Genomic DNA, 22,398 nt, shown 5'->3' on the forward strand with positions numbered 1-22,398 from the left:
TACCCAGACAAGTTGCTGGCTGTTCCCCTGTGCTCCAGGCATTGCGTGTCTGAGCTGCGTTTCTCCTTGTTCCTCTCTCCTGCAGGGTTGGGCTCTTCCCCGTGCCATGGCGGGCTGTTTCTGCTGCTGCCGTAAGTGCCCCCATTTCTTGTCGGAGGAGGACAGAGCTGCCGTCCTGGCAGACAAAGAAATCCAAAAAATACTGCGGGAACAGAAGAAGCGAGACAGGAGGGAGGTGAAGCTGCTGCTGCTGGGTGAGTTGTTTTGGGGAGCACGCATCCCTCGGGGGGCCAGGTCACCCTTCAGGAGAGAACGCATCCAGATGGGGCAGAGCCCCGGTGTGAGATGCCGCCTTGAATGGCAATGCCGGGAGCTTAATCCTCCCGAGCTTTACCTTAAGGCTTCCTTGGCTTCAGTCCCTCTATCCTCCAACTATCATGGGTCAGGCATTTTAGAGGCTTCCACTTTGGATGTGGATCTCTAAAGCACACGTGCATTGCTCCCCCAGCCATTATGGGAGGCTCGGTTGGGTATGGCCTCCTGCCAACCAGGAGCAAAGGGCCAATAAGCTGTTCCTTGGGCTCGGATCCATCCTGTGCGCCGGGGTGGATCTGGCCGGCTTTATGCTGATGCTAGAGTAACCTGAAGTTGTGTATCAGACCTCCTGGTAAGGGCACGCCACTCTGCCCACTTCGAAGCTTTGCAGTCTGTTCGATCCTTCCCTCTCCCCTGAGGTTCCCCTAAAGGGTGTCAGCTAGGCTGCTTGTGCTGGCAGGTCTGTGACGTGGAGGCCCATCAGCTAGGAGCTCGTTTGAAGCCCACCCACCCTTCTCTCGCATAGTCTGTCTGTCAGCCGGCAGCACTCGACAGCTGAGGTCTGGGACATGAGGCCTTTCCTCTTTTAAGAACTAGTCTGAGCAAGGGCAGCTGACTGCAGATTCGTCAGAAATTGCTGCTTCTGAAATGTGGCCTTCAGTCACTAGCTCCCCAGGCATGCACTTGGGAGATGCAGACAGACGCCCATGCAGCGAGAATCGATCGCTGTTGGCCAGAATGACTTGGTCTTGGGGAAAGAAGCCAAAATCTTCCAACTTGGGCTTGTGCAATGAGATGCCTACAGCCAGGTTTAGGTATCGGATAATGGGCCTGGTTGTTCCAAAGCTGTTGAGTACCTGACTCGCTCTTGATGAAAAGCTGTTGGGAACTCCTCCGCATCTCTGGAAATCCAAGGCTACCAACATAGGCTTGGACCATCTTGGCCTGGGTGACCGTGGCTCTGTTCTTCAGCTTTTTTATGCTGTAAAGTGCTTCATGAGACCTATCCCACCAGCAACAGGGAGGTCACCCCACTGAAGGGGAAGAGGTCACCCAAAAGCAATAGGCGCGAATCCCAGAGAGACAATAAGATGGGGAAAGGTTGGAGGTGGGAAGAGAACATGATCTCCCTCATGTCCTTAAGTATCTCTCCAACTGGGCATGGTTGAATGGGCAAGGGAGTGGTGAAGAAGTGCCTCCATTGGCTGGGGAGTTATGGGCAGCCCTCAAGTGCCCCACGGCCCCATGTCCTCACTGGTATCTGACGTCTTTCTCTCCGGTGCTCGCAGGCCCTGGCGAGAGCGGGAAGAGCACGTTCATCAAGCAGATGAGGATCATCCATGGGGTGGGCTATTCTGAAGAGGATTGCAAAGCATTCACCAAGCTGGTGTATCAGAACATCTTTGCCGCCATGCAGGCCATGATTGGGGCCATGGAGACACTGCAGATCCCCTATGCCCGGCCAGAGAATGTGGTGAGCGAGGAGGGGAAGGGAGCAGTGAGATAGTTTGGGACAGAGGCAGAGCTGCTAGATCTGGGGCTGCTTTAGGAAGCACCACTGAAAGCAATGGAGCTGCCCTGAAGGTCTGCACTCTCCGCCACCTCCCCCAGAGCCAAGGGAGCTGCTTGTATTACCTCCAAACAGGAGCAATGGCCCCTGCCTTAGGGCTCGGGGCTGGTTCAAGCTCCCTTAGGTAGGAGATGCAAAGGGGTTTCACTGACTCCCTGTGGAATATCAGGCAAGTCACTTAGCATCCTGGTGCTTCCACCTGTGAAATGGGAACAAGAGCTACTCGCCTGCCTCACGAGGGTGCAGTGAAGGTAATTGCAGCTCAGCGCTATCGTGATGGGGACCAGAGCTAGAAAATGTAGTCCTTGGTTAAAGCTAAGCAGCCGATTGGAGGCAAAGCCCCCAAAAGACCCCGGGAGTCCTTCCACCTTCCCCTTTAACTTGCCCCCAAGTCCCTACCATTTGGTTCCTCCACGCAGAGCGAGTCTGAGCTGCAGGGGCTGAGCCAGGCCAGGAGCTCTGGATGAGGTGTCCGAGGAGACAACTTTTCCCTTGCCTTGTTCTGTCGCTTTCTCCCCCTCGCAGCACCATGCCCAGCTGGTCATGGGAGTGGATGCCTATAAGGTAGTGAGACTCAGCGAGCCATACGCCAGTGCCATCGGGGAGCTGTGGAGAGATGCCGGGATCCGGACGTGTTACGAGAGACGAAGGGAATATCACTTGCTGGACTCTGCCTTTTAGTGAGTTGCCCCAGCCATGCATACATGTGTGTGCGTGAAAATCCTTTCGCTAGGGTTTCATGGCTAGCGGTCAAGGCTAATGGTCCCATTCTATCTCAGAGGGGCAGTGGGGGCCTGGACTGAGCACAGATTACCCTTAGTGATACCTGTGTACAACACCTAGCCTGCTATCTGCTATAGCCTTATAGTATTATAAATGACAACCCAGTAAATGTGACTGGGCTTTGCTGGGAACCAGAGCTGCCAACAGATCCCAACACTTTTTTTTTGCTTTTGAGTCTTGTTCCCACTGCGACCAGATGCAGAAATCTCACGGGAGCCTTTGAGCCTCTTTTCCTGACCCCAGCACCTGAAATCAGGGCTGGTTTGAGTCTTGGTGAGGTTTCCCAGCCAGCAATGCTCTCACGGGCTCCAAAGACCTTGTGTTATGTGCTTGTGAGTAGGAGTGTGGTTAGAGCGCCGGGGTAAGAGACAGGACTCCCGAGTCCTGTTGCATGCACTTTCCCCATCAGATTCAGATTATCCTTCCTGCTGGTAAAGCTGCTATTCTGTGCATTGCAGTAATGCCTGGGAACCCAGACAGGGTCCAGAGCCCTGCTGTGCATGGTGATGTACAAGCACAAGGGAATATCATTCCTATCATTAAGGATCAGGGGTCTGCCACAGGGCTTAGAGAGCAGGGGCAGAAGGGGCTGATTCCCTCCTTGTCCCTGGCTGCCTGCAGCTTTCTATCCAACCTGGAGCGTATTGTGGAAGACGCCTACATCCCCACCGCGCAGGATGTCCTGAGGAGTCGGAGGCCGACGACCGGCATCAACGAGTACTGCTTCTCAGTGAAGAAGGTGACCCTCAGGTGAAGCTCCTGGCAGGCAGTCCTATGAGCAGGGACTCCTACATCCGAGCTCCCATCTCAGTCGCACCCTTGCCTGCGTGCCTTTGCCTCTGTGCCAGCCTTGCCCCCTGTGTGCCATTCCTGGTAGCAGGGGACCCTGGTCGTTCAAGAACAAGCACCCAGCACCTGCATGTTGCTCGAACTTCCCTGCCTGTTTCAGGCAGGCGAATCCATCCTTGGGGGTTGCTGTGCATTGCTTAGCTGCTGCGCTCCACCCCAGAGCTGGGTGCCTGCTTCCGGCACTGGACCGGCCTTCAGCAGGCTTCAGCAGCCCTCTTGGTCCCTCCCAGAGGCCTCTCAGCAGCTCGTCCTAGCTAGCAGCATGATCCAAGCCAAGACCCAGCTCCTAACACACCTTCCCTCCCTCCCTACAGGATTGTGGATGTGGGAGGGCAGAAGTCGGAGCGCAAAAAATGGATCCATTGCTTCGAAAATGTGATTGCCCTGATCTACCTGGCCTCTCTCAGTGAGTACGACCAGCGCCTGGAGGAGAACAGCCAGGAGGTAAGGAGCCCTGAGGGACACGGGGCTCAGGCAGCACATCTGGCAATGCAGGCCAGGGCCTGCAGGGAGCTGTGTGCAGCTCTCAGGCTCGAGGGGACTCTGGAGCGGGTCAGCTTTGATTTGCCCCAGGGCATCCTAGAGCACGGCGCGTCTGTACGGGAGCTGAGAGCCGAGATAACGGGCTCGGTGTTTCCCCTCCTGCTCCTGCTGCAGAACCGGATGAAGGAGAGCCTGGCTCTTTTCCAGACTGTCCTGGAGCTGCCGTGGTTTCGAAACGCCTCGGTCATCCTCTTTCTGAACAAGACCGACATCCTGGAGGACAAGATCGCACGCTCAGACTTGGCCGACTGCTTCCCTGCCTTCCCAGGTGACCTGCTTTCAATCCAGCGCTTTGGGGTTCCCCCCTGCAGGCATTGCAGAAACCCTTCTTCCACCCAGCTCCACGGGGGTGCTTTGTCGCGATGTGGAGCTGTTGGTGACCCTGTGTGCATTGCTTGTCCTAGCTCTGGTCCAGGTGGCTTCAGCTAGTACAGTTGAAGCCACTCTTATTGGTATCTGGTGGCTTCCCGGAGGGAGAAAGCAGTGAGTAGAGCACTGGGTGGGGACTCAGGAGATCTGAGCTTTGTTTCCATCTCTGCTATGGACTTTCTGGAGGGGCCTGAGCTGTTCCCCTCTCTGAGCCTCAGCTTCCCCATCTGTATAAGGGGACCAACGTCACTGACCCCCCATTGGCTAAAGAAGAAAAGCACTGGTGTGGGAAGAATTGGTGCGGTTATCACGGGAGCTGTCACCATTGCCAGTTACCTGTACAGCACCTAGTGCACCGGGCTCCGGGTCCTTGATGCGGGTGCCCCAGGCAGGGCTGTGATTTGAATAATAAAGATTTTATTGCCATAGATACATCGGGAAAGTGAGGTACGGTCAAGGCGTGTGACCTCATGGGTGCTCTTCTCCGCCAGGGCCCAAGCAGGATGCTGAGGCTGCAAAGCACTTCATTTTGGAGATGTACACACAGAGGTACAAGCAGTGCTCAAGTGGACGTGGGCCCTCCCAGACCTCCAAAACCAGGTGTCTCTACCATCACTTCACCTGTGCCACAGACACGCAGAACATCCGCAAGGTCCTCAAGGATGTCCGGGATGTGGTCTTGGCCAGCTACTTGGACGATATCAACCTCCTGTGATGAGACGGGCTCGGGCAGGGCTCTGCTGGGGAACTAGCTGGGTGTCGGGACAGGAGGCTTTGGCTGCTGCTCCTCATGCCTGGCTTGGGAGGTAGGAAAGAAACCAGCCAGGGCAACCTTCATGCTGGACATGTGAAAAGAACAGCTCTTGAGATCTCCCTGGTTTGGAGACCCTCGGTGGACCAACTTTCCTGATGACCTCCTGCAGGGATCCTTTTCAGAGCTGTCTTCAGAGACCCACTTCTGGCCTGCCTCTGGGTCGCTTTTAGCCTCCCTGCCTTTCTGATGGGGACTGAATGCCCCTGACTTTGTGCCTAGGATTTGGCTCCAGAAAGGGCTCCTGTTCCTCTCCTCCGGGGTTATTCTCATTTTCCTTGCCAGGGGAGGGGCTGCTTTGGTAGCCGACCCATCTGCAAAGCACTCAGGGCACTGAGGCTGTTTGTAGAGGCTAATAAAGAATGGAGATGCGCTTATTTTAAAGAGAGGAGCTGTGCAAAGTCCTTCCCACCACAGGACTGCGTGACTGCTCTCTCTTGCGGATGGAGAGGCCGGGGTGGGATGTACATTTGCACTAGGAGACCTCTGATCTGCACTCCAGATACCAGGTTACTTGCAAGGCAGTCGGAGAGCAATGAAGAATTGCAGTAGTGCAAGGAGAGGGCTGCTCAAGCCACATCCTTTCAGGCCCTCCCCATCTCTGCTCACGTCCCCTCCTTCCTTCCTCATGCAGTCTCAACTGGGGCCTGATGGGACTTGCTGCTGAAGGCAGAGGAGACGCCTCAGGACTCATTTCAGTCACAATTGTGCTTGGTCTCAGTTCATGCTCGTACTGTGAGCTGAGACCAAGCTGGTACTGAGGCTGCTTGGTACAGAGCTGAGCTGGTACCAAGGCTGCTTGCAGGACCGGTGCCCCCTTGTCTTACGCACATCCCTTTACTGGACGCGTAACAAGGGAATCTGATGCTGCCGCCTGGCTCGGTTCTCCCTTGGGGTCACCGTGTCCCTTGTCCACGTGGGTGCTGCTGCTTGCAGCTTAGATGTGCATGTGGTACTTGGATGGTGCATGTCCCCAAGAAGAGATGGGGATGGGGCAATGAGACCTCCACCTGGGAAGGAGATGAGTGGGAGATGGCAAGGAGCTCCTGCTAAGGAAGACTGGACCCAGAGCACAGAGGCAGGTGAGTGGGGGGGGGAGATGGAGGAGCCCAGCTGGGACTAGGTGGGCTTAGGGGAAGGCCGGATCCTGGAGAACCCAACAACAGAGCAGAGATGCTGTGAGGTACAGGGTGGCTGTAAAAGGGAGCATCTGAAACCTCACAGCAGCTAAAGGCATCCAGCTACCTCAGTTCGATCCTGCTGGATGGCTCGAACACCAGTGGCCAGAAGAAACCATGTCTACCAGGTAGATACCCAGGCTGGCGGGGCACTGTCTTGTTGGGGGACTGGTCTGAAAGCCTGCAGAGCTGGCTATGGCAGGTGCCTGGGGCTGAGCTGTGAAGCGGGGTCCTGGATGCCCTGAACAAGCCCACCATTGTCATTCCCATCCAGCAGACTAGACCCATCTCCTGTGGAGGGAGCAACTAGTCTCTGGCTTCAGCATGGGGGTGCAAAGCCACGACCCCAGTCAAGCCTGGAAGAGAGTCTCCAATGCACATGGGGTTTAAGTATTGGGGCAGCAATGAAACTGTACAGCCTGTGTTGTACTGGAGGCCAGATCAGGTGGAGTGGTCCCCCCGGCCTGGTCCTAATGAATTATCCTGGATTAAATTTCTCCTGGGCATTTCCCAACTCCTTTACACTCTGTGACATGCCCATTTTGTGCAACCTCTGAAAAGAGAGTCCAGGTGGCTGAGGGGCCAGAGCACTGGGCTGGGACTCGGCAGACCTGGCTACTAGGGAAATTTAGGTTAGATATTAGGAAAAATTTTCTCATAGTAAACCAGTGAAACAGGCTGCCCAGAGAGGATGTGGGATCTCCATGCCTGGAGGTTTTTAAGACCCAGCTAGACAAAGCCTTGGCTGGGATGATGTAGTTGGGGCTGGTCCTGCTTTGAGCAGGGGGTTGGACTAGGTGTGACCTCCTGCAGACCCTTCACACCCTCATTTCCTGTGATACTCTGATTCTATACTAGTGCCAACCAGCTCTGCTGCTGAGATGAGTACCTTTTGGGCAGGTTACTCATTTCTGCATCTCCGTTTTCCCATCTGCAAAGCAGAGACACTGAGACGGGCAAAGTGGGTCAAAACCCACAGATGGAGAAACGCCAGGTATGGGGTTTCTCATCAGAAGGTCCCCGGGTGCAAATGCGAATGTCATTTGGGATTGGAGGGATTTTTTGTTCGAGCCATGACCCAAGCCTCCCTTTGTAATGTGAATGCAGCCCATCCTCAGTCGCCTCAGGACTTGGGACTGCATCTAATGCCACGCGCCTACTTGATAGTCCAGTGCCTTTTGGGGGAATCCCTGTGTTGGATGATGGGGTCAGCTGGAGTCAGACCCTCCGGATGCAAAGTGCCAGCGATGGGAAATGCAGGTGACGCCTGAAAGTGCAAGGACCTGTTGTTGTCACTGGGGTCTGGGTTGGGTCTCACGGACTCCATGGCCAGGTCTCATGGAGTACCCCCCCTCCTTCCAAAGCACAAAGCCTGAGCTTATTGTATTAGGAATATTTGTCCTAATGGGGACTCTTCTTACTCCACAGAGCTGCCCCTGTTCTCCAAATCCAGCCCTGCCGACCTGGTAGAGCAAGACTGGCACGCGTGTTCAGGGAGGCGCAGAAACACTGCATCGGACATGTCCACAAGCGGCAGAGGTGTAACCTTGGCCCCGTTGCATTGAAGAGCAAAGCTGATGCTGATTTCAAGCAGGGCAGGCTGTCCCTCAAGGTAAGCTGGATGCAGTGTGCTCTCACACAGGAATGGCAAGGCCCAGGGCCCCTGTCTGCACCCCTCTCCCCATAGCCTGAGATACTCTTCTACATCTCACATCCCTCAGCTGGAAAATTGCCTTCTCCCACCCTATCTTGGCCCTCATGGCTGTATGCTGTGCAGGGGAAGAGGGCTGGATCCCCTGGTAGAAACAGCCAGATTATTATGGGTTTCTTCCTGGCATCCTCCATGTTCATGGTACTGAACGAGACCCCCGAGACGAAGGCTGAAGCCCTGTGTGCATTTGGTGGAGAAAAAGGGGATATGGGTGAGCAAAGGGAGAGGGTCAGGGTTTCCCTGGCGTTCCCACTCGGCTAAACCCCTCTGTGCACATGAAGCTTGACCAGAACCCAGCAGAAAGCAGTCAGAAAAGAAACTCCAAGTCTTACAGGCGGCTCTTTTATTTGTCACAATTGCCGCTGCGACAATAGGGAGGAAGCAATGCAGTGGCTGGGGCAGGGGCCGAGAGCGAGGGGGAGTGGGAAGCTCCACTGGGAAGGGCAAGGCCTGGGGCATGGGTCCATATTCAGGCACTGGGGTGGAGGGAAGACTCCCATCTACACTAGCCTTTTCCACAGTCTGTTGCTGCCGCTGGGAGCCTGAATGGCCAAGCCAGTGCCAGCAACAGCAGCACAAAGCAGGTGGCAGGGAGGAGGCTGGCACCACAGCCCTCTTGCTCCCTGGCCCTGTCACTTGTCTCTGGGGCTCTGTTCCCCCTCTGCACACAAGAGGCAAAGTTTCCTCTGCTGCATGAGGCTGTCCGCATGTTTGTGGGTGAGGAAGGACCAGAGATGGACCTTGGGATGTATAAGCTAATTTAGCAATAACACTGAGTTGCTGGGTGTCGGGATCGTCTACATGCCATAATAAGGCAGGCGAGGTTCTTTGAGTAGATGTGCTATCTTTGATTAGACCGACTGAGTAGTTGGGGAAAAAAAGTTGGAGAAAAACTTTTTTCCAACTACTCAGTTGGTCTAATCAAAGATAGCACATCTACTCAAACAACCTTGCCTGCCTATGTCCTTAGACCAACACGGCCACAACCAAAAAACCCGGCATAATAATAAGGTATAATTGTAGCACATCTGGCCCTGGCTGTGCTAGCAGAGGTAGTGATGACCACAGAGACGCAACTCTGTCACGCCTTCCTCTTGCTGTGCAGATGCACCAAACTTATCTAAAAGGATTTCTTTTCTTTTTCTTTTTTTTTTTTCTTTGAAGGAAGCCCAATAGGCATCGCCTTGCTTTGCTTCTTGGCTTGTCACCCCCTTCCCCCACCAGTGCTCTGAAGAAAGGCCAAGCAGGTGAATGCAGCACAGGAAAATGCACAAAAGCAGCAGGGGGGGCGGGAGAAGACTAGGGCTTGAGTCGATAGCTCAGTTGCTTGCCTTCCGCTTGGTCTCCTGGATCCAGTTGTAGTATGGGCTGATGAGGGTGTAAAAGGCCGGAGGTCTGGAGGGCATTTGCGATAAGATTCCTTGTGGTACTTCGTTGCAGATCAGAGGGTTGCCTTCGTCCCCCTGGAGAACAGCCAGGGGTTAATTACTGACAGATCCTGCAGGTTAGAAACACCCTCCAAGGGAGGGAAAACCAAAGCTAAGGTAGCCTCTGTCACTCTAGTTGGGCTGAAACTGGTGGCAAAGCTCTTGCCTAGGGCCAAGAGGCCATCCCTGATTTATGATGTGATCTTGAGCTGACTTGCAAATGGGCAAGAGATCCCCCCCACCAGCTTTGTGCCTTGTCTCATTATTTACACCCGTGTGAAATGGGCGGCCAGGCTGAACGGGAACTTTCTATGCCTACTCTGCATCACCATGGTGTGTGAGAAGCAGAGTCCAAGTGCCAGGCAAACTGTGCCAGCCCTTGGAGAGCCTTTTGTGCTGATGGAGCCAGGGATGGGAGGAACACAGAGGGACCTCATGATAGAGACTGCGGGGAGTGGATCCAGGATGTGGCAAAGGGAGATGCAGCAGTGGCAATGAGCTTACACCCATCGAAATTTTGCGCAGCCCTATTTGCCACAATCTTGTCTTTGTCTCTCAGCAATTCAGAACAGAAGTCACCTCTCCTCTGGCTCTGAAACTCTCCAAGTCTTGAGATTTTGCTTTCTCCATCCCTGATGCCCTTTCCATCACTCCTCTGGATCTCTTTTTCGTTTCAACTCTTTTCATTTGTAAGTATAAACCTTCTGCAGTAGCAGTTTATATGTGAAGTTAGCTTTGCTATCATTATGCATAAACAATGTTAACTTCTCCATGTCAGTAACTTGGAGCAAGGCTTTGCAGGTTGGTGACTTCTATGCTGTTTAATGAAAGATTACTTTTTGGGGGTGGTTCTGTGGCCATATTTTTTCCAATTATCTTTCACATAGCACATCACGTTTTGAACGGGTCTCTGAATCTAGACTGATGTTATTTAAATGCAGGTAAACCTTTACTGTGCACATGTCTGTCAGCCAAGCTGGAGTTCAGGGCGGTGAAGGGGGGATGTCTCTGCACCCTGCACTTCTCCTGGATCCACCCCTTGCTTCCCCAGAGACATCTGTACTGACCGTATTGGAGTCCCTGTTCCTGCTGTTGCTCCCTGCACAGATACTCTTTTTGCTGAGGCTGGGATATAGCTGACTGCAATCCTTCCACGAGTGGACAATGACGTCTTTCTTATGGAGCTTGTTTGAGGGCTTCTCTTGGTCATTGAGGCCCCATCCAGCTGTGCTGCACTTGGTCCCTTTGTGGAGGGTGCTTCCCTTCTTAGGCAGTCTAATGACCTTGACGAATGCAGTGATGGTGGCTTTCTCATGGAGCTGGAGGGGAGAGACCCAGAAACATAGTAAGGATTTCTGTGTCCGTGTCCTCCCTGCCGACCCACACGTATCGCAGGGATCAGGGTGGGGATGGAGGGGCAGGGGCAGGGATTAAGTCAAGAGAGCTGGGACAAACACCTTGATCACCTGAGACTGGAGGAGAGGGCCAGGTATCATATTGACACCTTACTCCTATACAGGCTAGAGACCAGGGGATCATCTAGCACAGTGGCTCCGAACCCCTGGCCTAGCAGATTATGCTGCCCTCCCTCTTTCCCCCTCCATGAGGTATTTAGAGGCCTCTTAGCATCCCTCCATCAGTCCCTGTTCTTCAGTGTGCGTCTGGTCTTCACTTCCAGATCTATCCCCCACCTCTGCTCTCACAGGCCACGAGGTGTCTTGCTGGCACTTTGCTAACGATTCCAGCTTCTAATGCCTGTGGTGCTGCTTTCGTTCCTCCTGAGATGAATGTCCCCATAAACCTCCACAAATCCCCCGTGGTCCTCCTCCAGACCTGTCCATTGCTTCTCAGCGTGAAGGGCGGTGGGTTTGGCAGTCTTAGGCATCCTGTCCCATGCCCCCAGGGCTGCGAGGGCCCTTTCTGGAGGTTCCTACCCACCCCTCATGCCACCCCAGAGGTGAGGTCCTGAAGCCCCTCCATGGGTGCTCGCTGCAGCTGCTCTCAGGCTCAAGGGCCACCATCCTCTGTGTGGGGGTCTCTGCTGCCTGTCTGGGTCTGCAGCATGTGAGCTGGAGTGGGCAGCTCCAGGGGTGGGTAGACCCATTTCTTTGCATTACCCCTTCTATCTACACCTGTCTCTTGCATGGGTTGGAAGTCCTTGGGGATGGGGGGAGGTGGCTTTTTAAAATTTTTTTTTATTCTGCTTTCATAGTTTCATAGTTGGTCGGGTCGGAAGGGACCCGAGCAGATCATCAAGTCCAACCCCCTGCCATGGGCAGGAAAGAAAGCTGGAGTCAAATGACCTCGGCTAGGTGATTGTCTAGCCTCCTTTTGAAGACCCCCAGGGTAGGAGCCAGCACCACTCCCCTTGGAAGTTGGTTCCAGATCCTAGCCGCCCTGACTGTGAAGTAGCGCCTCCTGATGTCTAGTCTGAACCTACTCTCATTTAGCTTATGGCTGTTATTCCTCGTTACTCCTGGTAGTGCTCGGGGGAACAGGGACTCCCCCAATGCCTGCTGGTCCCCTCTGACTGGTTTGTAAATGGCCAACAGGTCCCCCCTAAGCCTTCTCTTGTGGATGCTGAACAGGTTCAGATCCGGTAGCCTCTCCTCGTAGGGCCTGCCCTGCTGCCCCCTGACCATGCGAGTGGCCTCCTCTGGACCCTCTCCATGCTGTCCACATCCCTCCTGACGTGCGGCGCCCAGACCTGGACGCAGTACTCCAGCTGCGGCCTGACCAGTGTCGCATAGAGGGGGGAGGATCACCTCCTTGTCCCTGCTTGTGATGCATCTGTGGATGCATGCCGAGGTACGGTTAGCCTTACTGACCGTGTCCCCACGCTGTCGGCCCATGTCATTTTGGCATCAGTAATAACTCCGAGATCCTTTTCTGCCTCTGCGCTGACGAGAAGGGAGTTCCCCAGCCTGTAAGTCTGCTGCTGGTTCTTCCTCCCCAGGTGCAGCACCTTGCACTTGTCTGTGTTGAAACCCATCCTGTTCTCATCTTTGAACAAGATGTTTTTCACCCCTTCGTTCAAGTCATTGATGAAGATGTTGAACAGTGCGGGTCCGAGGACCGAGCCCTGGGGAACCCCACTGCCCACATCCCTCCAGGTCGAAAAGGACCCGTCCACCACCACTCTCTGGGTGCAGCCCTTCAGCCAATTTGCGACCCATCTGACTGTGTAGGCGTCGACACCACAGTCGCCTAATTTTTTGATGAAAATGGGGTGAGAGACGTGTCAAAGGCCTTCCTAAAGTCCAGAAAGACTATGTCCACCGCGACACCTGCATCCAAGGATTTTGTGACCTGGTCGTAGAAGGCCACCAGGTTGGTCTGACAGGACCTGCCTCTAGTGAGCCCATGTTGATTGCCCCTGAGCATACACTCCCCTGCTTGCCCCTCACAGATGTGCACCTGGATAATTTTCTCAAATTCGTACAGCTCCTAGCGCAGTGGGGGCCCTGGTTTGCTTACTGTCAGATGCGTTAATAACAAGACATGTGACCTGGTCTCTAGGATGGGCCTGCTGCTTCACTCCCCCCAAGCCAGGGATCCCCTCATCTCAACCTCATGGAAAGATCAGATCAGCCCACTGCACACCTGGAAGTGGGAACCTGCCACAGAGCGTGCCCAGGGGTCCACGGCTCTGGGGCAGGGTGGGTAGGTACCTTGAGCAGGGCTATGTCGTCCTTCTGGGTACGGCTGTTGTAATTAGGGTGCGGGTGAACACTCTGCACGGTGAACCTTTGCTGAGTCTTCTCCAATATGCTGATGTCGTGAGCGCCCAGGATGACCATCGAGGACCTGGAACGGCAGAGGCAAATCAGTGGCTATCTCGCCCCTGGGCACGTCCGTCACTCCCTCGCCCACCAGGTGCACCAGGAGCAGCTTAGTGGCACAAAGCATCCCACAGGTAGTTGCATCCTGCTCCATGCTGCTGTGGCTGTGCTGTGCTGTGCTGTCCTGTGAGCTTTGGTGTAGCTGGACCCCGAGTATCAGCCCCTAGTACCGCCTGGTTGTATGGAGGCATAAAGGACCCTCGCAGCAGTGTTTAGGGACCCCCCCCCCCACCCCTTGCAGTGCCAGGACATCATAAATGTCCCTTCATGCTGGTGAGACCTGGTTCCTCTGTGGCAACTGACTTGGGGAACGCCGGGCACCAGGATGCCTGGGTCCTCTGCCCCTGCAAGCTTGGACTGTGCTTAGCCCTCAATGCAAGCAGAAAGGCATCAGATGCAGGTGATGGGGTGTGCGCATGGATTCAAACCCAGAAGGCACAAGCCACTGGTGGGAGACGCAGCCCCTAGGCATGGCTTTGGGCAAGACGCTTAACTCTGTGCCTCAGTTTCCCCACTGGGACATGGGCAGCTCCATCTGAAGAGGTAATGCGAGGGTTGAGCGATGCCTGTAAAGCCCTTTCTTGTCTTCGGAGAGCCGAGCTCTGTGCTGCTGACAGCAGCTGCAAGCAGAGGGGGCAAAGGCAGCCTGATTGCAAGACAAATCCCTTTCCCAGCACCCGAGCATGGCTTAGACCCCCACTCCTGGGCAGAGCACCACTCGCTCCCCTGGCTTTCCCTGAGAACTAATTTCCATCCATAAATAGGAGGAACCAGGTGAGGTAGGGATGGACATGGCCGGGAGAAAGATGCTCTGGGGCCAATTGCATGGACAAGGGAGACAGCTTTGCTTCTTACTGGACTTCAGCATAGCCAGGACCCTGGATCAACACAGAAGTCATCCTTACCCTATGCAGTAAGCGGCGGTCAGCACCCAGTCTGGCTCCACCAGGATTCCCCCGCAGAAAGAGCCATTGGCTTTCCTCAGATAGGCCATGTAGGGCAGGGAGTGGGGCTTGGCTTCCTGGCCTCCCACGATCCGACTCCACTGTGTGCAATTCGCCTGTCTCTGCCATTCATCTGAAAGACGAAAAGCCCCGAGGGTGAGCGAGGAGGGGCCAAGCTGTCCCCACCCAGTGTCCCCAGCTTGTGCCTCCTTGTACTTACAAGCAGAGGCCAAAGGGCTGCACAGCACAGAAAGCAGGAGCAAGAGGCACTGAGGCTGCATCATCCTGGGATTTTCAGCTCCCCCACGTCTCCTTCCAGTCCACGCTGCAAGCTGAGGTCTCTGACACCCCCCCAACATCTTTTATAGCTACAGCCCAGAAACCAGGAAACCACACATGTTGGGCTCATCTGAATAATCTATAATGCACCCGTTGCAAAATGCACGTCTCAGCAGACTGAGAGCTGTAGCGATGACACAATTCACATGTGTGGAGTCGGCATGGATCTTGGGCACCAGTAGCTCAACTGGTTTGGATGGCTTGGCGGCCTGGGGTGTAGGGGGAATGTTATGCTTGTAGCTGTGAGTTGAAGGCTTCATGGGCATAATATAAAACAACATTTTGCCCTTAGGAAGCAACTCCCTTCCTCTTTTTATTGTAGGCCCCCCTGTTAATGTTCTGTTGTTAGGACTTTTCTCCAGTGCCCAGCTCCTGGCATCCTGGGATACCTGGAGAATTTCAGCATTCACTTCTTTTCATTAAATTTCTAGCCACTCAGTTGTGGACAGAGGCTGGAAACCAAGACTGGAGTGCGGCTCAAAGGCCCAGTATCCAGAAGGCAAATAAAGAGAAAACAATATTTTTTTGGTGGTCGCTGACTTCAGGACAGGAAGAAATGGGCTTAAGTCACGACAAAGGGGCTTTAGGTTAGATGTCAGGCAGCTCTGAGGGTGCTCCAGCCCTGCAACCAGGCTGCCTACAGAGGTGATGGGACCTCCATCACTGGAAGTTTTAAGTTCAGGTTAGACACATGTCTGTCTGGGATGGCTCGGACAGGCTCATCTTGCCCTGAGCAGGGGTTGAACTTGATGATCTTCTGAGGTCTCCACCAGCCGGACTTTTTCTGCAAAATGCCTTGATTTAGGGGGTGGGGGGAAAACCTTACAGTTGTATGGAAATCTCGTGATCTTGGGTTCATGACTCACGAGGTTTCAATAGTCTGGCAATTGTATCACCGGTGTATTGTTGGTCTTGCAGAAGAATCGGAGCTACAGGCCTTTCCTCGGTGGGTATTTGACTTCACCGTGCTCGTTCCTGTTGGGGCTTTAGGATCTTAACGAGAGCGTCTCCAGTCCTCCCTACCCAAACCTCCTTCTTTTATTCACCTTCCATGCTGTTGTTTTGAAGGCTCCTGGTGCTAGTTTACCGGCTGGACCTCAACCCGTGTATGCCAGCGGAGGATCTCTCACCCCTTGAGCTGTCGATGGTGGGATTGGAGGAGAGAGAGGTAGGTCTGGGGGTGGGGGGGACTGCAGGAGCCTGTCCCCACCTGGGAGTGGAGCCATACACTGCAGGGTTTGGAGATAACAAGCGGCCTCGGTGGTGATAAGCATCAGCAAACGAGTGCCTGGTGCTGTTTCTGATCTTACATATTTTCCATTCAGAGGGCCCTGCAAGGGGTGGGGGGGCACTTGCCACAACCTCCCCAGTGCGTTTTGTCGCCTTCTCACCCCCTGGCTAGTTGATCGAGGGGTTTCAAATGTAAGCGTGTCCCCAAGATGTTTGCTGGTTGCCACATGGGGCCAGGGAGGAATTTTCCCCCACTCCTGTTGCTACGCATCGGTGGGGTTTTCTCGCCTTCCTCAGCAGCCCGTGTGCTGCGGGTGGGAGCTGGGGTGTGCCAGTGCTCCCGCTGGGACTCGAGCCCAGAGGTTCCTGCTTGGAGGGTCTTGCCTGAATGCTCAGGGTCACATTTAGGATCAGGGAGGGGTGGTCAGAGCCGTAAGGACTGTGGGTGCTTTGCCTTCCTCTGTAGCAGGAGGCATGGCCCTCTTCCTTGCATCTCTCCAGGGCATTTTAACAACACTGGCAGTAGCTGGGCACTGCCGGCCCTCACCTCCCTGCTTCACCTTGGCAGGCTAGGATGCTTCGGTGTCTTGGGGCAACATGCCTGGTAGCTGTGCAACAGGGTGGATTGTGTAGTTTTAGGAACAGGCAAGATGCAGGTGGGGATAATCCTGCCTTGAGCAGGGGACTGGATTAGGTGACCTCCAGAGGACACTGCTGGTCCAGGTTTTCTATGACTCTCTGAATGCGAGAGTCCCTCAGTCCCGTGAGCTGATCCCAGGGAACAGGAGGCAGATCTGATCCAAAATGGCTTTAAGCCACTGACTCATCTCCAGCTTCGGGCAGAAACATCCACTTCTGGGGAAGTAGCAAGAAACCCCCATTAAATAAATAAATCTCCCCACAAAGGTAGCTGCTTCCAGCTCCTCCTGGTTACACTCTGACTTTCTAAATACAAGCAGAGATTCTGGTGCCAGCTCCCCAATGGGGCAGGGTCCCTGCATTCAAACGCTGCCGACAGCAGGAGGGCATTTCCTGGGCTCCCACTGACCAGCCCTCAGTCTTCTTTGGCAAAGGCTGTTCACCCCAAGCTTGCCGTGCCCCGCGGCATTGTGCTCGGTTATGCTATCCTATCCTGCCCTAGAAGCTGGGTGGCTGACGGAGCTAATTAGCACCCTTTCCCTGCCGCTGGATGGGGGATGCCTGGGTCCTTCTCAGCCTGGGTGTGGAAGAGGGAAAGATGCCCTGCTCACATCAGGGGTCAAGTGTTGCTCATCAACTCCTGCTCATCCTCAGGGAACCCAAAGGCGTTGCGCCACTGCAGCCCTGAGCAGAAGCTGGTTTTACCCGGGAGGATGCCCAGTGGCTCCTGCAAAGGAGAGGCTGGGAGGCAGGAGAGCAAAGCAGGTGGGCATTTAATTGTCAGGCTCGTTACACTCATTACAGCGGCAGGAGTGAGCACAGGGGGTGAGGGAAGAGACCTGGATGGGCCGAGGCAAAGATCTCCACTTCTGCTTCCAGAATCTAGTGCCAGCCCCAGGACCGGCTTCCTGGACCCAGCTGACACGGGCAGGAACTGAGGGCTGGAGGGAGGTCTCCCATGGACAGATCTGAAGCTCCCTCTGGCAATTGATACAGGCCCCTTACAGCCTCCCCTCCTTCCCGTGGTCCCCGAGGGAGTGGTGGGAGCCAGTTCCCTGGGGTTGATGCTAGATTGGCAGCCAGAGAAGGACAGAGACTGGCTGCTGGAAGACGAAATGGGGAAAGGAAGCCGGCGCTGGTCCCGGCAGCAGTGGAAGGGCTGGGAGCATCTTCTACCCCATGACCTTTCGGATCCAGGGGAGATATCTGGCGACGCAGGCGTAGACTCCAGGAGGGGAGTCATTGCCAAAGGAGACGATGCCTTCAGCCACCCCTTTGCAGACCAAAGGGCCGCCAGAATCGCCCTGGAGAATGGAGCTGGGGTCAGGCAGGACCGGGAGAGCATCTGCAGCCTCCCCACCTGGAGGGCCAAGTCCATCCCTGGCCTAACTCCCATGCACTTGCAGCAGGGATAAATATCTACCCTGCTGAGCCTGCTGGTCTGCTCACACCCATCACAGCAGCCCCAAGTCGCAGGCACTGTCCAGATGGGTCTAGACAGGCTCAGCGCCAGCTCATACCCCTCCAAGCAGCAGACTCAGGGCAAGACTGAGGCCTGCAGGGTGATTCGGCTAGCTCCTTGGCAGGGGTATGATTGCGCCCATAAGAGCCCCTGAGAGGGGGACCAGTACCCATCTCACGTTGGCACTGGCCTGGCTGGTGTCCTTGAGCTGGTGGGGGCTGCCGGCACAGATCATGCCGTTGTTGAGATTGGGGTAGACCCGGCAGCACTTCCGGCAGCTGTATATGGTGACGTTGGTCTCGTAGAGCTTGTCAGTCATCTCCGCCTGGTCAATACGGCCCCAGCCCACTACGTGGCACTTGGTCCCTGGGGGAAGGTCGCTGCTGGTCTTGGGCAGGGAGATGGTCTGCACGTACTTGTTCAGGACAGCCTCCGCCGTGAGCTGGGGGAGGGAGCTGAGCTGAACTTGGAGCTGGGCTTGGGCTGTGAAGGGACAGGGCACCAGGTGCCCCAGGGATGCCTCTCCTCTGCTTGGCATCCTGCAGGGTTAGACTCCCAGCCCGCAAGCGAAGTGGTTTGGAGGGATGTGGGATGGTGGTGTCCACCCTGGTGGGCACAGCTGAGACCCCCCCTCTTCCCCACCCCTCAGCAGCAGTGGGCATCAGGATGATGCTGACTCTGTGCTTTCTCTGGCTAGACCATCTCCATCTAATTTTGCCAAACGAGCTAGGTGAGGGACAGGGTGGGGGAATGCCTTTCTCCCCCCAGCAGAAGCAGCCAGCAGATGCCTGAAGTCCTCCCGCATTGCCCCCCTGGGCCAGGGCTCGCATGCATGGCGTGGCCGGCCATGACCTTGAGCAGCACGATGTCGTTGGAGAGTATCTCTTTGTTGTATTCGGGGTGCGCGTGGTAGCTCTCCACCCCCAGCACCTGCTGCGACTTTTCCATCTCCCTGATGTTGTGAGCTCCCAGGAGGACGGTGACTTCCCTGCAGTCGGTGGGAAAGAGCACAGATCGCTTCCTCTGCATGCCCCAGCTCCCCCATCACCGTGCATCTGCTGCTTTCCCCCAGCCCTAGAAGAGTCTGGCTTGGAGATCAATGGCCCAACCCAGGAGCCTGGGGAAGGGACTTACCCGAAGCAGTGAGCAGCGGTCATCACCTACTGTGGGGCCACCAGGAAGCCCCTGCAGAAAGAGTAGTCGCTTAACTTCAGATAAGCCATGTAGGGCCTGGAGTGGGGGATGGCTTCTTGCCCCCCTATGACTTGGCTCTTCAAAGCCCCTGCAAGACGCATGCCATGAGGACACAGCCCTTCCTACCACCCCTGGCACAAGCAGCCAGCTCCCTCCGTGTACCAGCACGAGCCACCGGGCAGTACAGCAGGGAGAGCAAGAGGAGACTCAGGTGCTTCTCCATCTCTGTCTGGTTGGCTCGCGTCTGATCAGCGGCTGAAGCGCTCTACGGCCCGGCGGCTGGTTTTATAGCATCAGACCAACCAAACTTGGAAGCCAGTAAACCACTGGATACGTGGCTAAGGAACCAGTGCTGCCTTTGTCTCCCCACCCCCACGAGATCTATCTCCCATCTCCCCGCCTCTGCCGCATGCTCACATGCCACCACCCTTTGGAAGTTGCTGCGGTCACTGAGCTGATAGTGGGGAGCTGATAAACCCGCAGCTTGGAGCGCAGGGGTGGATGCCCTGGGGCAGCGTTCCCCAGCTCTGCCCCACATCTGAGGCCCCTGCCAGTGTTGCAAACAGTGCAATGCACCAGCCTGGGGCTGCGTGAAAGAGCTGTAAGACCCAGTGTGCAAATGACCCAAAGATTTGGGGCAGACATCATTCGGGGCATGTGATGGGGGCCTGATGCAGATAGCTAGGAATCTGTGCTGGGGAATCCCAGCTCATTAGCTCGAGCTGTAGTGGTCTTGGGCTTAGGAGGTCTCTGGTGTGATGAGCGAGTAGGTGGCTGTCAGGCAGGCAGGGTTGGGCACTGATTATCCCCCGGCTTGGTACCGGGGAGAGGTCTGTAAGAGCAGGGGTAGACGCGGTGTGCAGGGAGGGCTGGAGAGGCTTCAGCCTTTTGCACTTCTGCTTCTGCTGCTGGAGCACTTTGCAAGCACGCAGCTTCGAGCGCTAGCAAAAAGCAGCCTTGTACCATTAGCTGCTGATACCAGTGGGGAAACTGAGGCACCAGGCATGAGAGTGACTTGGCTGTGCTGGGACCCCACATTGCATAGACAGGGGCTGTGTGTGGGTGCGGGAAGGCTCCCTGCGCAGCCAGGCTGGGTCCCAAACACCCAGGCTGCCATGAGACTCATGCCTGCCCCCAGCCGGGCCAGGCTTCAGGAGTAACCGGACAGTGGGTTGTTCCCGCAGGAGCACCGGCCTCTGCACCTTCCCTCCTGTTGCAATGCACTCGGCCCAGGCAGCGGGCAGGATCCGGCCTGGCAGCTCTGGCTTGCTGCCGATGAGTCGGGTCAGCCCACGACCCCGTCGCCCCCTCTCCTGTGCTCACCTGCGTCACCTCCTGGACTAACTCGTGGCTCTGAGCTGATGTCCCTCTCACAGGCCGACTGTGACCTGACCCCAAAGACCTGGCAACTGCTTGGGAACAAATACAGCACCGTGTTCAGGGCAGGGCCTCAGGGCAGTCTGTCCTTCCCCTGCTATTGCCTGGCTGGGTGAGCGGGGGCAAGACACTTCCCCTTCCTGTGCCTCAGTTTCCCCATCTCTAAAGTAGGACCCTACCTTCCTTTGGGGGGCACCTGGAGCTCTGGAAAGCATGGGAAATGCAGGTTTTCTGGTTCTCAGTTGTGCACATGTGAATAGTTTAGGTTGTTTCTTGTCTATGCTGAATTTCACCCCCAGCCCTGAGCAGCTCTGGGCCAGCGTGGCCAGCTCACTATTAACCCCCTGTTGCAGGCCATTCACAAGCAGCGCTCCAGAGGCCTGGGACACACCCGTCCAGCCCTCTTGGCATCAAGGCCTGTCCCCCACCCCCCTCCCAGTGACATGTGGGTCCAGTGATTGCAGCCGTTACCAAGAAGAGCATGAGAAAGTATCAGAAGATGTACAGAGATGCATATCTGAGCCCAAGAGGAAGATAAGGCTGGCTTCTGCAGGTTCCTGGAGATAACAAGGCTTTCAATCACCACCTCGGGCTCTTTGCACCCTCACTTTATCTTTTTCTATTAGCAAGGCACTGCCATAAACCCTTTGCCCTTGGCTGGAAGGATCTCAGCCTGCTGCGAGACCCTGCAGCGAGTCTGGGCATGGGACAGCAGAGATGCTGCGGCGCTGAGCTTGGTCTAAGGCTCCATATGGCATAGGGTGGCTCTAAGGCCTGTATGCTCTACAAAGCAGTCGTGCTACAGGTAACAGGGCATGGAGACCAGTTATGTAGAAACAGGTGCTTGGGCCCAATATAGCTGTTATTCTGTAGGGTTTCGGACCCTGCTTCAGCAAAGCTTCCAGGTGCAGTTAGTGACTTTTGGGTGCCAAATCACTCGGGCTGATGGAGAGATGAGCTGCTGTTGTCCAAAGCCAGCTGAGGTGCCCAGCAAAGCAATGGCCCTGCTATCTTAGAACAAGCTCATCTGGGTCTGTGGCTCTGCTCAATGCTGGGGGAGACTGTCTTTGCTACCTAAGCACCAGGGGATGGCTGGCAAGTCTAGCAGGAGAAAGTCTGGAGCCCCCAAGACTCTCTGAACTTCAGTTGTTACCAAAAACCTGATACCGTTCGGTCTTCTGAGGGACGAGATTACAGCCCATCTGTGATCGGGACTCTGGCTATCTTAGATGCAAAGTAAGGGGACAGTTACAATTCCCCGAAAGATCTCGGTCTCTGTGTGCTAAATCAAGATACGATTGCACTTAGAAGCATAGAAAATTAAGGTTGAAAGGGATCTCAGGCGGTCACATTTAATCCACCCCTCAGCTCCAAACAGGCCCAGCCCCAACTCCATCATCCCAGCCAGGGCTTTGTCTAGCTGGGTCTTAAAAACCTCCAAGGATGGAGAGTCCACCACCTCTCTGGGCAGCCTGTTCCAGTGTTTTACAACCCTCCTCCTGAGAGTTTTTCCGAATATCTAACCTAAACTTCCCCTGCTACAACTTGAGACCAATGCTCCTCCATTCCCTCTTAGCAGGTAAGCTATTACTACCCCCCGGGTCGAACAGAGGCAAGAGAGGGGTCTATAACTCAACCTTTTATTGATTATACCCCAAAGCAGAAGAATAAGCACTTGTCTCTTTGCCAATTTTTTACTACTTGCAACAGCACAGTGCAGATCCTCACCTAAACCAGCCTGGGGGAGATGCAGGAGGGGGAGAAGGGTGGCGTTGCAGCCTGGCAGCCCGTTGTCTTGACTTTGCTGAGGTCTTT

The 22,398-nt window shown here is 55.2% G+C and overlaps 4 protein-coding genes across 10 annotated transcripts in view; 2 read left to right on the forward strand and 2 right to left on the reverse strand.

The window, feature by feature from the left end:
• Window positions 1–5,609, forward strand: part of GNA15 (G protein subunit alpha 15) — an 11,663-nt gene extending 6,054 nt beyond the window's left edge. For all 4 annotated transcript variants that reach the window (XM_006017470.2, XM_025196455.1, XM_025196454.1 and 1 more), the window contains 7 exons: window positions 86–254; window positions 1,605–1,789; window positions 2,411–2,565; window positions 3,290–3,418; window positions 3,832–3,961; window positions 4,175–4,328; window positions 4,921–5,609. In XM_006017470.2, coding sequence (XP_006017532.1) covers window positions 107–254; window positions 1,605–1,789; window positions 2,411–2,565; window positions 3,290–3,418; window positions 3,832–3,961; window positions 4,175–4,328; window positions 4,921–5,144 — 1,125 coding nt within the window. In that variant the 5' untranslated portion in view covers window positions 86–106 and the 3' untranslated portion in view covers window positions 5,145–5,609. The remainder of the gene's footprint in view (window positions 1–85; window positions 255–1,604; window positions 1,790–2,410; window positions 2,566–3,289; window positions 3,419–3,831; window positions 3,962–4,174; window positions 4,329–4,920) is intronic.
• Window positions 5,610–6,055: 446 nt separating this feature from the next.
• The window catches only part of S1PR4 (sphingosine-1-phosphate receptor 4), a 32,714-nt gene continuing 16,371 nt past the window's right edge, over window positions 6,056–22,398 (forward strand). For 2 of the 4 annotated variants that reach the window (XM_025196460.1, XM_025196462.1), the window contains exons 1-4: window positions 7,203–7,412; window positions 7,526–7,678; window positions 7,847–8,030; window positions 10,116–10,245. The gene's annotated coding sequence lies outside the window, so the exon portion shown is untranslated. Of the gene's footprint in view, window positions 6,323–7,202; window positions 7,413–7,525; window positions 7,679–7,846; window positions 8,031–9,302; window positions 9,377–10,115; window positions 10,246–22,398 lie in introns of those variants that run through there. The other 2 variants (XM_025196461.1, XM_025196464.1) reach the window with 2 other exon arrangements.
• Window positions 9,369–14,626, reverse strand: GZMM (granzyme M). The gene is made up of 4 exons (XM_006017473.3): window positions 14,304–14,626; window positions 13,228–13,363; window positions 10,624–10,875; window positions 9,369–9,592 (listed from the first exon to the last, which is right to left on the reverse strand). Exons 1-4 carry the CDS (start codon window positions 14,624–14,626, stop codon window positions 9,449–9,451), a joined length of 855 nt encoding a protein of 284 aa, XP_006017535.2. The 3' UTR covers window positions 9,369–9,448.
• The window catches only part of LOC102386560 (granzyme K-like), an 8,952-nt gene continuing 3,835 nt past the window's right edge, over window positions 17,282–22,398 (reverse strand). The window contains exons 2-5 of the mRNA XM_025196568.1: window positions 19,369–19,450; window positions 19,147–19,294; window positions 18,182–18,454; window positions 17,282–17,854 (exon numbers count right to left, since the gene is read on the reverse strand). Coding sequence (XP_025052353.1) covers window positions 17,723–17,854; window positions 18,182–18,454; window positions 19,147–19,294; window positions 19,369–19,450 — 635 coding nt within the window. The 3' untranslated portion in view covers window positions 17,282–17,722. The remainder of the gene's footprint in view (window positions 17,855–18,181; window positions 18,455–19,146; window positions 19,295–19,368; window positions 19,451–22,398) is intronic.

This window comes from Alligator sinensis, unplaced genomic scaffold (genome assembly GCF_000455745.1).
Source record: "Alligator sinensis unplaced genomic scaffold, ASM45574v1 scaffold1295_1, whole genome shotgun sequence".
In the NCBI taxonomy this organism is placed as follows: Eukaryota; Metazoa; Chordata; order Crocodylia; family Alligatoridae; genus Alligator; species Alligator sinensis.

Excerpts from the sequence above, each read along its gene's own strand:
- GZMM (XM_006017473.3), bottom strand. The coding sequence starts at position 14,626 with ATGATGCAGCCTCAGTGCCTCTTGCTCCTGCTTTCTGTGCTGTGCAGC. Across the intron at positions 13,364-14,303 it reads ACCGCCGCTTACTGCATAGG|GTCCTCGATGGTCATCCTGG; the intron begins GTAAGGATGACT and ends CTGCCGTTCCAG. Across the intron at positions 10,876-13,227 it reads ACGACATAGCCCTGCTCAAG|CTCCATGAGAAAGCCACCAT; the intron begins GTACCTACCCAC and ends TCTCCCCTCCAG.